Here is a 13,239-nt window from a genome sequence, read left to right as displayed (position 1 = left end):
CGGATAGAAAGTTACAGATAGGTAGCCGTGTTGGTCTGCCATAGTCAAAACAAACAAAAAAAAAATTTCTTCCAGTAGCACCTTAAAGACCAACTAAGTTAGTTCTTGGTATGAGCTTTCGTGTGCATGCACACTTCTTCAGATACACTAAAACAGAAGTTGCCAGATCCTTCTATATAGTGAGAAGGTGGGGAGGGGTATTACTCAGAAGGGTGGTGGGAATGGGTGGTTGGCAGATAGCTGTGATGAGCCTGTTGACGACTCTTAACGACTGCAATAGGTCTTACAGGAAAAAGCAAGGGGTGAGAAGGTGAAAAATGGCTTTGTCATGTATAATGAGATAAGAATCCAATGTCTTTGTTCAGACCAGGTCTCTCCATGGTTTTAAGTTTGGTAATGAGTTGCAATTCAGCAGCTTCTCTTTCCAGTCTATTTCTGAAATTCCTTTGTAGTAATACAGCTACTTTGAGATCTTGTATAGAATGTCCTGGGAGATTGAAGTGTTCTCCTACTGGTTTCTCTGTCTTGTGATTCTTGTGATTCTTGTGATTCTCCTACTGGTTTCTCTGTCTTGTGATTCGATACATTCGGATAGAAAGTAGCTGTCCCACCAGCTGAAATTGGCAGACGGCACTCTGTACCAAAAAGGTCACTTATGCCTCCAGTGACACTAATGGATCCAGGAGCACCCCCAAGCTATGAACCTGCTCCTTCATGAGGAGTGTGATACTAACTGGAATTGACTGAGCATCACCTTTCCAAAAAAAATCAAGCCGTGTCTGCACTCCAGATCCTTCCATTGCAGCTTAAGCTTGAATTTTCCCACACCTGCCTTTATATGACACCAGGCATGGGAAAGGTAAGCATAGTTAAATCCAAACAACCTGGCAGGCTTATGTGGTATAGGTTCCTCACCTCTGACATATCCAAGCAGAGGAAACATTCATCAACAGTTTCTCCATCCAGGCAGTCTGGGTTTACCTTTTGTTTATTGACCCTCTTCCAGTCCATCACCATGGTTAGTTCATAGTTCAGCAGGTCCACCACCCCACTTGCTTGCAGTGCAAAGGACATGTTAGTACTATGCTGAACCCCACCTACCATTCTCATTAAAGTTTTCCATTCTCAGTAGAAAGTCTTTGCTTTTGACAGAGTCAAGTGCCTGAATTTTTCCTGCATCTTTCACAAAGAAGGGGCTTCTATGCCTGCACAATTATTTCAATTCTGAAAAAAATGAAAAGATATTGGTCGTTGATTTTCCATTACATTCAACTGGGAAAGCAATCCAAGACTTCAGAAAATGAACTCTGATGAGGTTACACTTTCTTAATCAGCTGCCTACTTTGTATCTATTTCTTAGCTCCTCATCTCTCAGCTTTCCTGTATCCCAGGATGTGTCCACAGTTTCAGTAATTCTGCGTGAGTTTTTAATCCCAGCCAAACTGATAGTTTTCTCTTTCCTTACAGAAATTGGATGGCAAACAGTCTATGACCAGCAGAACATTTGGAGCCATCATGCAAGTCCCTGTCAGATGCTTCACTCCCATAGGTACAATACAGTAAAGGTAGACAATCATTTGCTACTTCAGGATCTCTCTCTTCGTTTTTATTCACACACACACACACACACACACACAATAATCACACTATCTATGTGAGGGAGAGGACACTGGACTACAGCTGTTTCCATCTTTGACTATTGGTCATGTTGGCTGGGGTTGATAAAAACTAAAAGTCTAAGAACATTTGGAGGCCTACACCCTGATGTTTCCCACCCCTGATCTATCTACTAAACTATCTGTTGACCTCTTGCCCAAATGCAGCTGGCCATTAGGTGTGGAGACGTGCATTAACCAAATCTGTGCAAAGAGGATTCTCCCCTGAACTTGTTTCAACAAACTGTTAGGATGTTACATCTCCTACAGTGCTCCACGTTGACTGCCTGCATCTCAAAATGGTGCTATTGTGCTTTGCATCCACTAATCACCGCTGGACAGCTGCTTCTCCCAGCATGTCAGCCACCTTTAGGCTGATCTGGCGCATGGATAAAGAAAGAGCACCACATGCTGGCCCCTGTAGTCTCCACAGGTAGCACCTCCACATTAAAGATGAATGTTCCTGCAATCTGCTCTGTTTTATGCTACGCTGATGTGGCAATGGAGGTGGGCAAATTGCCAAAATAGCTTCCATCAGAGCCCCAATTTGGAGGGAGCAAGTTGCTTGATTGACTTCCTTTTCTCTAGTACAATAAAGGAAAAGCCAAGGAAACAGAATACCTTCGGCTATTTTCACCAGTTGGTTTTTGCATTTCCCACATCTGTAAATCGAATGAGAAAACTACAATGACTCGAAAGTACATTCAAGTTAAAAATAGCTCCCTTCTTCTTTCTGTCAGGCTTTAACAGCATTTAGAAGTGCTAGACAGGCACAAGACATCTGCAACGTATTCACATAGTGTAACTTGAGAAAATGCCCTTAGATTTGGCCCCATATATTGAGAATCAAGCTAGATTCAGTCATTGTATTTTTTGAAAATGCAAGAGCAATTCTAAGGCTCATACACAAGGATAAAACAAACTTAGAGAATTAATGGTTTGCCACTAAAGTCAATATATCTGGATATCCTTACAGTTGGACGTATTATTTATTATGTGGATGCTTGCATCAACAGAGGCCAATACAGCAAGACTGTCAGAGATGCAACCTTTGGGGGAAAGGAACTTACATTCTCTTCCAGGTAAATAAAAGAAACTATATTTCTCATCTTCAGCAACTGAAGATTCTTTTGCCAATATGATATCAACATTTTAAAATCATTTTTTTAACTGGTCATCTTGCAACAGGAGCAAATCTGTGGCCCATATGCTGGATCCTTACAAGTGGACTTCATGGGGCTTGTCATGTCTTGAAGTCGAGAAATACAAGATCAGATGTTGGTCATGATCCAAAAGAAAAATAATCCATGCACTGGGTCCCTGAATGCATGCCTGATCACTCTCCACTATATACGCCCTGGAACGAATAGATAAATACAGTTACGTCTACCCATTGAATGATATCTATATTTGCAAAACACGATGCCTAAATAAGACCTCAATGTATTATTGAAAGTGGAAATTATTTTTGGGGATGCCATAAGTCTGGATTTTCCTGGACATATCCAAAATACTGCAGTCGGCAGCAGTGTGGGGGTGAAATTCAGTTAAATGTCCAGGAAAATCCGGATGTATGGCAGCCCATCAGCCCATGTCAAGCAACAGTTCTAGCATCCTTTGTTTGGAATTAACCCATTTATACTCTAGGAATAAGATGGAACCCTGGGAGAGTTTCCGTCTGAAAAATATTGGTGGAGGGGACAGAGTGCAGAACAAATGAATAAGCAGTGCCATTTTCACACAGTGCTTAGTCTGGCTTCACAAAATGCCTCACTTTAAAAATAAGCCATAGTTTTCAGCCTTAGATATTGTGAAAGTGAGACAAAATGTCTCACGTTAAAAATAAGCCATAGTTTTCAGCCTTAGATATTGAACTTGAAGTTGTCCTCAGCAGCCTGCCTTAGGTCTTTTTTTTAATACAACTTCTTAGCAGCTTCAAAACTTGCTGAAAAAGAACCACCAGCTATGTACATTCTATGTATGTCAATCATTGTGTGTGAAGAATGTGAGAGATTCTTCTGCATTCAGCAGACAGCCTTGCTATAACCATACTGGGAAACTGCAACAAATGCTCCAAACTCAAGTACGGTGGTACCTTGGTTCAGTGGCGTAGCGTGGGTTGTCAGCACCCGGGGCAAGGCAAGTAATTTGCGCCCCCTAACCCATGGATTTGCGCCCCCTAACTCGTGGATTTGCGCACCCTAACCCTAACCCCCAGATGTTGTGCCCAGTGCGGCCGGGCCCCCCTGCACCCCCACGCTACGCCACTGCCTTGGTTTAAGAACAGCTTAGTTTATGAACAATTTGGATTAAGAACACTGCAAACCCGAAAGTAAGTGTTTTGGTTTGTGAACTTTACCATGGAAGCAGAACATGTTTTGCTTCCTGTTGAGTGTGTTCCATTTGTAAATTGAGTCCCCCACTGCTTTGGGAAAGCACACCTTGGTTTAAGAACGCTTTGGTTTAAGAATGGACTTCAGGAACGGATTAAGTTCGTAAACCAAGGTACCACTGTATCTGCTTCTTAGACAGCCTTCTCAGACAACATCCATCCTCAAGTAGAGGGAGCATCTGAATACAATTCACCAACTATCCCTTTAACATTTGCAGAAGTGTTGCCCCAACACTTTCCAGAGCAATACTTCCGTTAATTTGAAAAGTAAAAGCAACCAACTTTCAAGGCCTTTGCCTTGTAAAGACTGAATGATTGGAACTTGGAATAGGGACTTCTCAGTGGCAACACCTGAACTGTGGAACCCTGTGGAACCCTGTGGAACAGTATCTGAATGTATAAGATTACTTTTATGTAATATGTCTGTGGTAACTTTATATGACTTGCCCTGTGAGCATTTTATGGCGAAGGGCAGAATATAACCCAATCAATCAATAAATTTGACAGGCTACACTTGTATTTTGTATGTTGGGATCTGAACAGTAATCTGAAGAGAAATTGTTGCACAAGACCCATTAACTTCTAAGCACTGCTGCTCAAGGTGTAGCTTGAATTCAATGGACACATATATTGTTGTTGTTGTTGTTTAGTCTTTTAGTCGTGTCCGACTCTTCGTGACCCCATGGACCAGAGCACGCCAGGCACTCCTGTCTTCCACTGCCTCCAACAGTTTGGTCAAACTCATGCTGGTAGTTTCAAGAACACTGTCCAACCATCTCGTCCTCTGTCGTCCCCTTCTCCTTGCACCCTCCATCTTTCCCAACATCAGGGTCTTTTCCAGGGAGTCTCCTCTTCTCATGAGGTGGCCAAAGCATTGGAGCCTCAGCTTCACGATCTGTCCTTCCAGTGAGCACTCAGGCCTGAGTTCCTTAAGAATGGATAGGTTTGATCTTCTTGCAGTCCATGGGACTCTCAAGAGTCTCCTCCAGCACCATAATTCAAAAGCATCAATTCTTCGGCGATCAGCCGTCTTTATGGTCCAGCTCTCACTTCCATACATCACTACTGGGAAAACCATAGCTTTAACTATATGGACCTTTGTCGGCAAGGTGATGTCTCTGCTTTTTAAGGTGCTGTCTAGGTTTGTCATTGCTTTTCTCCCAAGAAGCAGGTGTCTTTTAATTTCGTGACTGCTGTCACCATCTGCAGTGATCGTGGAGCCCAAGAAAGTAAAATCTCTCACTGCCTCCATTTCTTCCCCTTCTATTTGCCAGGACGTAATGGGCCCAGTGGCCATGATCTTCATTTTTTTTTGATGTTGAGCTTCAGACCATATTTTGTGCTCTCCTCTTTCACCCTCATTAAAAGGTTCTTTAATTCCTCCTCACTTTCTGCCATCAGGGTTGTGTCATCTGGATATCTGAGGTTGTTGATATTTCTTCCAGCGATCTTAATTCCGGCTTGGGATTCATCCAGCCCAGCCTTTCGCATGATGAATTCTGCATATAAGTTAAATAAGCAGGGAGACAATATACAGCCTTGCCGTACCCCTTTCCCAATTTTGAACCAATCAGTTGTTCCATATCCAGTTCTAACTGTAGCTTCTTGTCCCACATAGAGATTTCTCAGGAGACAGATGAGGTGATCAGGCACTCCCATTTCTTTAAGAACTTGCCATAGTTTCCTTCGACACAGTCAAAGGCTTTTGCATAGTCAATGAAGCAGAAGTAGATGTCTTTCTGGAACTCTCTAGCTTTCTCCATAATCCAGCGCATGTTTGCAAATTGGTCTCTGGTTCCTCTGCCCCTTCGAAATCCAGCTTGCACTGCTGGGAGTTCTCGGTCCACATACTGCTTAAGGTTGCCTTGTAGAATTTTAAGCATAACCTTGCTAGCGTGTGAAATGAATGCAATTGTGTGGCAGTTGGAGCATTCTTTGGCACTGCCCTTCTTTGGGATTGGGATGTAGACTGATCTTCTCCAATCTTCTGGCCACTGCTGAGTTTTCCAAACTTGCTGGCATATTGAATGTAGCACCTTAACAGCATCATCTTTTAAAATTTTAAATAGTTCAGCTGGAATATCATCACTTCCACTGGCCTTGTTATTAGTGCTTTCTAAGGCCCATTTGACTTCACTCTCCAGGATGTCTGGCTCAAGGTCAGCAACCACACTACCTGGAGTGTACAAGCCATCCATATCTTTCTGGTATAATTCCTCTGTGTATTCTTGCCACCTCTTCTTGATGTCTTCTGCTTCTGTTAGGTCCTTACCACTTTCTGGACACATATATTAGGGTTTGCTATTGTATTGCTATTTAAACAATAATTTATGTATAACAAAAAAGTGAAGATTTGCAGAAATATGAATATAAAGAGAACTTCCCATGAAACATATCAGCTAGACAACCATTCTCGTAGTCACAATCAAATACATTTCAAGCATTTTATGTTCAAGTGCTCAAAAAGAAAATTAAATCTCCAGATCATCTGTAGCATTTTCATGAAGGTAAGTGTTATTTTGGTATACAAAACAAAAACCTTAAGCATCTGAAGTTATCGAGACAAACATTTTGTATCACTTAAGTATTTCCCCCTCGTATTATAAACCAAACACATTTTATTGTGAGGGAAGGATTAAATAAAACCTGAAAAGTGCAGCTACGTTATTAACTCAGTGTAATCCAAGCTACAGAGAACCAATTTGTTGGAATGACAAGCTAAACGTTTGGCAACAAATGGATTTGTATTTCAACGTAGGGGAAATTAAGGAGATTTTGTTCCTTCAGAGTATGGGGCTAATGCAAGCAGGATAGCCATTCTTGTGAGACAGTGAAATGCCTTTGTGGTGACATGAAACCTCATATAAAAACATTGTATATGTATTTCTTATGCCCCAGGGTTCAATTTCTACTTTAGTGGGATCAAGATTTGAAATCACTAAAAACTGAAGTTTCAATTTTGTTTATCCAACCTGCAGGGTATAAAAGTGCTTACAAAGGAAACATATAGCCAAGATTTTGAGTTATGATTATTTCTTTCTTTTCTGCACGGACAACCTTTACTTTAAATAGGGCTTTAAAAATATACAGTAAACTCGGAGTCTTAAAAAAAAAAATATTACAGCAGTAAGTGAGAATTTCACTTTCTTCACCCTTGTAAGGAGGATTAAAAATAATAATTCTCAGTCTAAAGATCTGTCCTTAGCCCTTCTGGCGATCTTATCTGAGTCTTCATCATCATTAACAGTCCTTGGAAAGGTGTTAAATTTGCTAAAACAGAGAAGTGTGCATGTGGAACGAAGGCAGCTCAATAACACTTCATATCTAGTGGCTTCGTATATAGGCTAATGGGTAAATCCTTTTTTTAAAAAACCCAGAATTTGACATGCAATGTTCAAAAATAAATAGAGAAAAATAAATTTAAAAAAATTCCTTAAGCAATATATTTGTGCCAACATCAGTTCAGCACCAGTAGAGCGAACCATTATTTCTGTGTAATGGAAGGTGGACAATTCCTTATGGCAGGGAAAGTGAGGCGTGTCATGGACAATATCCAATAGATGCCTGTGTAACTCATACAATCAAATTATACCAGATTCCACTCACGGTCACAATAAATGCTCAGCTATGTGGGGGTCCAGCAACAAAGGATTGCTTGTTGAGGTATACATTGCCTTCACAACATAAGCCCTGCTCAGGCCTTATCTCATGGGAAAAACCAACATTTGAGCTAGGTCACACCAATTAGCCTTAGCCCCAGGGCCACACAGACACCAGTCCTTCCCCATAGCATCTGCATATAAAGCATGACTTTCTGCAGAGAGCAAGCCTTTGTGTATTTGTACATGTGAAATTCCATCCCTGCACACATTTGTGCTGTATGCACAAACTCCAGAGAATGAGACAAGTTGATATATGCTTTGTGGCAGGTGGGACTATTCAGTGCAGCCCAGCTCATGCTCTGATCTTACCTATGCCTAACACCTGAAGTGGTCTATTAATGTTTACATGTGCATCTCCTGAAATAGTTAAATAGCTGTGTGTGTAATATTTTCAAATCATCTAAATAGGGTGAGGCAGACTCTGGAACCATCCACAGCTTTTTCATCAGCAAAATTGCCAGTCTGTTGTTGCCAACCACTGCCAATCCAACTGTTCCCTTCCTTTTTCTCACAGCCATCATACTGCCCCCTGCACTTAGTTGCCCTCCATCCTTGGAGGCTGGGCTAAAGTGGCTTCAAGATGCGGCAGACATGAACACTGCATGCAGACTTTCTAGTCCTAGCATTCTAGAAGACAATGTCACGTGGGGAAAGTGGTCTGCCCCAGCCTAGAGCATCTGCTTTAGAGGTCTATGGGCAATGCACAAACCCAGCAACATTTTAGAGGAGATTTGTGCTTTCATGGCTGCAGGAAGAGGCTGGAGATGGAGAAATGTCTAGAGGAAGCATAGTTGCCATTCAAGATGGGCACTTCAGCCTACACCAAGATCAGGTTAACCTTGATTTTCATGAATTTAAGCAGTTTTAATACTTTGGCTTACATTTGTGGGTCTCAGGTTCTTAGCTTGAGGGATAAAGTTTGAATCCTACAGATCCTATTGTCACCTCTTTCACTTCAGTGTGTGATCTTCTACAAGTGACATTCATTGTTCAGAAGGGATTTTTTTTTCCTCGCACTGATCTAAAAAAAAACCACCTCTCTTATCCTTTGAAACCTGCAGTTTGACTTCCAATATGCAGCTGCAATGCACCTGAATACTTATATTTTCTGATTCTCAAATATGCTTTCTCTACAAATCCAGTTTTCCCACAGTCCTTTAGCATTGTGAACCCCACCAAAAAAATCAGGATTATGAGTTGCATCATCATCTTCATTTTACATTGGTTACCCAATAACATAGTTTGCTGGATGGCTTATAAAGATAAATCAAATAAAATATAATTAAAAAATTAAAGTCTTAAAACAATGGCAAAGGTATATGTGTGATTAACTAATCTGATAACATATGTTATAAAGCTACCACCATACATTATGGAGGCAACCACGTTGTACCATGAGAAACATGTCTGAGTATCACACCAACATCCCAAACCAATATAGAGTCCCAATCTGTGAGTTTGATTCAGGGTTATGTTGCCACCACCAACATGTGACTTTTACATACAGTTGACCCTTCTGATCTGGTAATACTGCATTATTGATACCAGAAACTATGGACAACCCAGAGAACATGTACATTATCTACATAATTAATACTGTCTTGGAAGTCTGCACTCTTGTGTCTTAACCCTAACGCTTGTCCACGACACAAGGGCAACTAAGCTGAAATTGCATTTGTAGAAGAAAGTAACATATAATATTTATATCAAATATGAGATATTCTCAAAAATTAAGCCAGAGTAGGCAGATATTACATCTGAAGGAGAGGAAACACAAGTAACTTGCATTTCTGACTGGGTTCCTCACAGTTCCTTTCAAGATTGTGTTCTTAATGTATGTTTCTTCCTAGGAGCACATTTCTTCCAGGCCAATGATTTGCTGTTAAGGATCAAACTCCGTACATTCCTTCACACCCTTGTTCCTATTGGTCCTTCAAAAGCACAGTAGCTCTCAAATTCCTCTAGTCTAAACCCGACTCAATTTGCTTTTCTCTAATAATGTCAAGCTCGATGGCTAGGATTTATCCCAGGATTCAGTTCATCAGTTTGTTCAATGAATCAGATAATTATGTGCTTCTGGTAAACAGAGCAACAAACACACTTATAAAAGAATCCCCCCCCTTGCCTTGACAGGGTTAAGGGATTAGATATTCCTCTTGGGGATCCTCTTAGAAAACTAATGAAATGAACAGGGGAAAGTATTGCATTGATTTGAAAACAAAAGGGCTGAGAGTGAGATGCACTTGGCTCTTATTATTCTAGCCATCTTCAATGAAATTTTGGACAACATCCCATGTAAGTAAGGAAGTGTACAAGCCACAGTGGGGGCTGTTATCTAACAAAATAAAACCTCCTTGCAAATCTTCAGTTTGCACATTCCTAATTCCTAAGTAGTTATACTATGTATCACACCCAGTTTCCAATATTTTTAAAAAACGTTTTGGCTAACATTTGCTTTCAGCATAATGTGGCATTTGTTATCCCATCAACTAGGAACTGGAGGTCTAATGTTTGTATGATTGTGACCTGCACAGGCACCATGGGAATGTAAAGTTTGACTGAAGCCTGAAAATTGTGAGATCTGCATTACGCTTTAGAAGAATGAAAGAAAACACATACACAAATGAAAAAAGCTGAATTAAAAATTAAATATTGATGTATGACATATTTTATGAATGATCCCAAACCTGCCATCACTGTTTTAACTTGGCACACAAAGTCATCCTCCTAGAGTTATAATGCCCAATAATATAGCAATGTTACACAGACAATACAATAACACTACTCTCCGATGCACAGGTGAAATAATGGGATGGGATGCATGGATGAAATAACACTACCCTTTAAAGACTTGGTCATAATTTGTTTTTTGAATATTGGCATTTGCTTTCCTGGGCAATATTGATTATTTCAAAGAGAGAATTCCAGATACCCAGGGGTGGGTGGGTATGAAATGATCCAGACTTTCTTTTGTAGGATGCCTATCTCACTATAGGTACCTCACTAGTTCACCAGCACCTGTCTTTTTTTAATTGACAGGTGGCTTTCATATTATTTATTTTACTGCTTTTTAATTAATTAGTCATGTGCTCAATAGCCTGTCTCTCTCACACACACACATATTTGAATGGCAGAGATGGAGAGGATTCTGAGAAAATACTGCACATATAAAATCTCTCGTAGGGAGGTGTCCTGTTTAGAGGCATAGGCAGAAGCAGACACACACACAGCTCCATTCCCTCTGGCACCAATTAGCATCGCTTTTGATTTTCTGAGCTGAAAGGAAGTGGCTTAAATGAGTCATAGAGACTGAACTTCCCCATTACCCTTTGAGGTAGTCCCACAGGGTTGGAACACTGACTTGCATTTCTACAGTTCAATGTATGTTTTGTGGACAAAAAGGGGATTTAGCTTTCTTGGACATGAAATCAACCATTTGCTGTATGTGTGTGTCCTTGCAGGCCAAGAGAAAGGTATTATTAGCAAAACAGATAAATAAATAATCTAAATTAAGGTTGTAAATAAAATAGATTTCTAGGTTTAGCCCACTGGGTGTAGCTAATCCAGCTGGGCCCTGATTCACAGTGACAGAGGCTAATCCCAGCAGTGTGGAGAAATTGAATCAATATGAGCAGATGCCAAATATTGACTCTTTCCAAGCACAATTATGCTTCTCACCAAGTCTCCTGTGGAATGCATCCAAAACACCCAGGGACACCAGGTCTACTGGCAGTCTCTACCAGCCCATAGCTTTAATTGTATTCTCTCCTGCTGTCATAGCAGCATTTTAATTCCCAGTAATATAGCATACCTTCCAACATTTCTCCAATCGAAATAGGGACCTCTTATTCCATAATAACAATTTTACTATTTATACTCTGCCCATCTGACTGTGTTGCCTCAGCCACTCTGGGCAGCTTCCAACATATATAAAAACATAATAAAATATTAAACATTTTTTTAAAAAAACCCTTCCCTATAGAGGGCTGCCTTCAGATGGCTCGTGGGTCAGATAACTCCATACCCTCCAACATTTCTCTGATGAAAATAGGGGCATCCTAAGGAAAAGCAGAACATTTTGGGATAAAATCAGAAACTGGGATGACTTTGGTAAATCCAGGACTGTCCCTGGAAAATAGGGACACTTGGAGGGTCTGATATAGAAGCTACAAAACATGTTTGCTTATGGAGATGTCACTGTTTGAAAACTAGCACACTGAGCAAATATTTACACTTGGGGTTGTCAACCTCCAGACTCTCAGCCTGTTTCCATCTGGGTGGTGAAGAGGAGGGAAAGGGGGAAAGCGGGTGGCAAAGGGGGTGATTTCCAACCCACTTTTGGCCCTGGCCCTACCCATTACAGGGTCCATCCTTACCCACAACCAGCATGTGGCCTCTGACAGATTACCCCTGAAGCATCCATTATCTTTCTGGCATCCAGAAATATAAATATAAAAACACGGCAAGCCATGTGAGGGACTTTCCGAGGCTGGCTTCAGGCTTGAAGCGGCCCTCGTTTCCCCAGTCCCACCCCAGATGCAGCTTAACTGGTGGCACATAATTAGAAATTGGCCATTTTAAATTCTGCACAATGCTGTGGAGAGATGCTGCTTTTGAGACCCAGCCACCCAGCGTGAGGGGCCGACGACAGGGGTCAGTAGATACCAAGATTCAGGCAGTTGCCAAAGGTTTTTGGGTGCTGATGGTGGCCCTACAACTTATTCCTTCTTATCACAATATTCCATTGGGATTCAGGAAATTTTAGGTTCAGCCTAGAGCAGATGGATGCTTGTCCAGTGTGATGCTTGACTTTTTTCACTTCCTGATCACAAACTGCTTCTGGTAGTCTATTCAATTTTGACAGCAGTTTGCCCTGTAGCATCGAAAGTTTGAGAAATGCAAACCCAATGTCCCTTTATGGGCACAGACTTCAGTGTGCAGTCCCTGAAATCCCAGCCTAGGAAACTGTAGTGCCTCCATTTTTCCTTTCATTTGATCCCACCAGCGACCTAAATAAAGTGCATGACTCACTCTAATTGAAAGAGCCTAACGTATGCTAATTGGCTGAGACCGAAGATGAGTTCTCTCCCCCCCCCCCCCAGTTCTCAGAACTCTGAACATTTTCAATTTACAATGTTTAATAGAAGCTTTTCCTATTGTGAGGTGTTACAAATCACACTATCATCCACAATTAACTAAAGAGATGTTATTGGCTCAGTTTTTGGTCAAAACAGAAGAGTAAACGAATACATTCCAATTAAACCTCTATTTTATTAATGTCTCTCACTGACTAAGTGAGAGGTATGCACATTTCCAAACAGCATTTAATTTGGAAGGCAGGGTGTCTCTGATTCATTCTCTGGCAGTTATTCCATTATAAATGCCGCTCTCATTTTGGGCTCTTTTGTGGATTTCCCATTATTTTTGTTGTGTGAGATTTCCTTCTCTTCACGGCTCCCCCCACCCCCACCTCTTCTATTTAAGGAAGAAAGTAGCCTTTGTTACCAAACCTACCCAAACCTTCAGGGTC

At 41.1% G+C, this 13,239-nt stretch overlaps 1 protein-coding gene across 15 annotated transcripts in view; it reads left to right on the top strand.

Moving 5' to 3' along the window:
- The window catches only part of LOC310766652 (uncharacterized protein), a 139,275-nt gene that overhangs the window by 40,217 nt on the left and 85,819 nt on the right, over positions 1-13,239 (top strand). For 5 of the 15 annotated variants that reach the window (XR_014550297.1, XR_014550301.1, XM_083623144.1 and 2 more), the window contains 2 exons: positions 1,468-1,565; positions 2,632-2,737. The exons of 4 other annotated variants lie outside the window; for them this stretch is intronic. Coding sequence is in view for 6 of the 11 variants with exons in the window: in XM_083623144.1 (XP_083479270.1) it covers positions 1,468-1,565; positions 2,632-2,737 (204 nt within the window). In the remaining 5 variants the exon portion in view is untranslated. The remainder of the gene's footprint in view (positions 1-1,467; positions 1,566-2,631; positions 2,738-13,239) is intronic. 6 more of the 15 variants (XR_014550300.1, XM_083623146.1, XM_083623145.1 and 3 more) reach the window with 2 other exon arrangements.

Source organism: Podarcis filfolensis (genome assembly GCF_964270895.1).
Source record: "Podarcis filfolensis genome assembly, chromosome: 7".
NCBI classification, from domain to species: domain Eukaryota; kingdom Metazoa; phylum Chordata; class Lepidosauria; order Squamata; family Lacertidae; genus Podarcis; species Podarcis filfolensis.
This window is presented reverse-complemented; position numbering and strand designations above follow the sequence as displayed.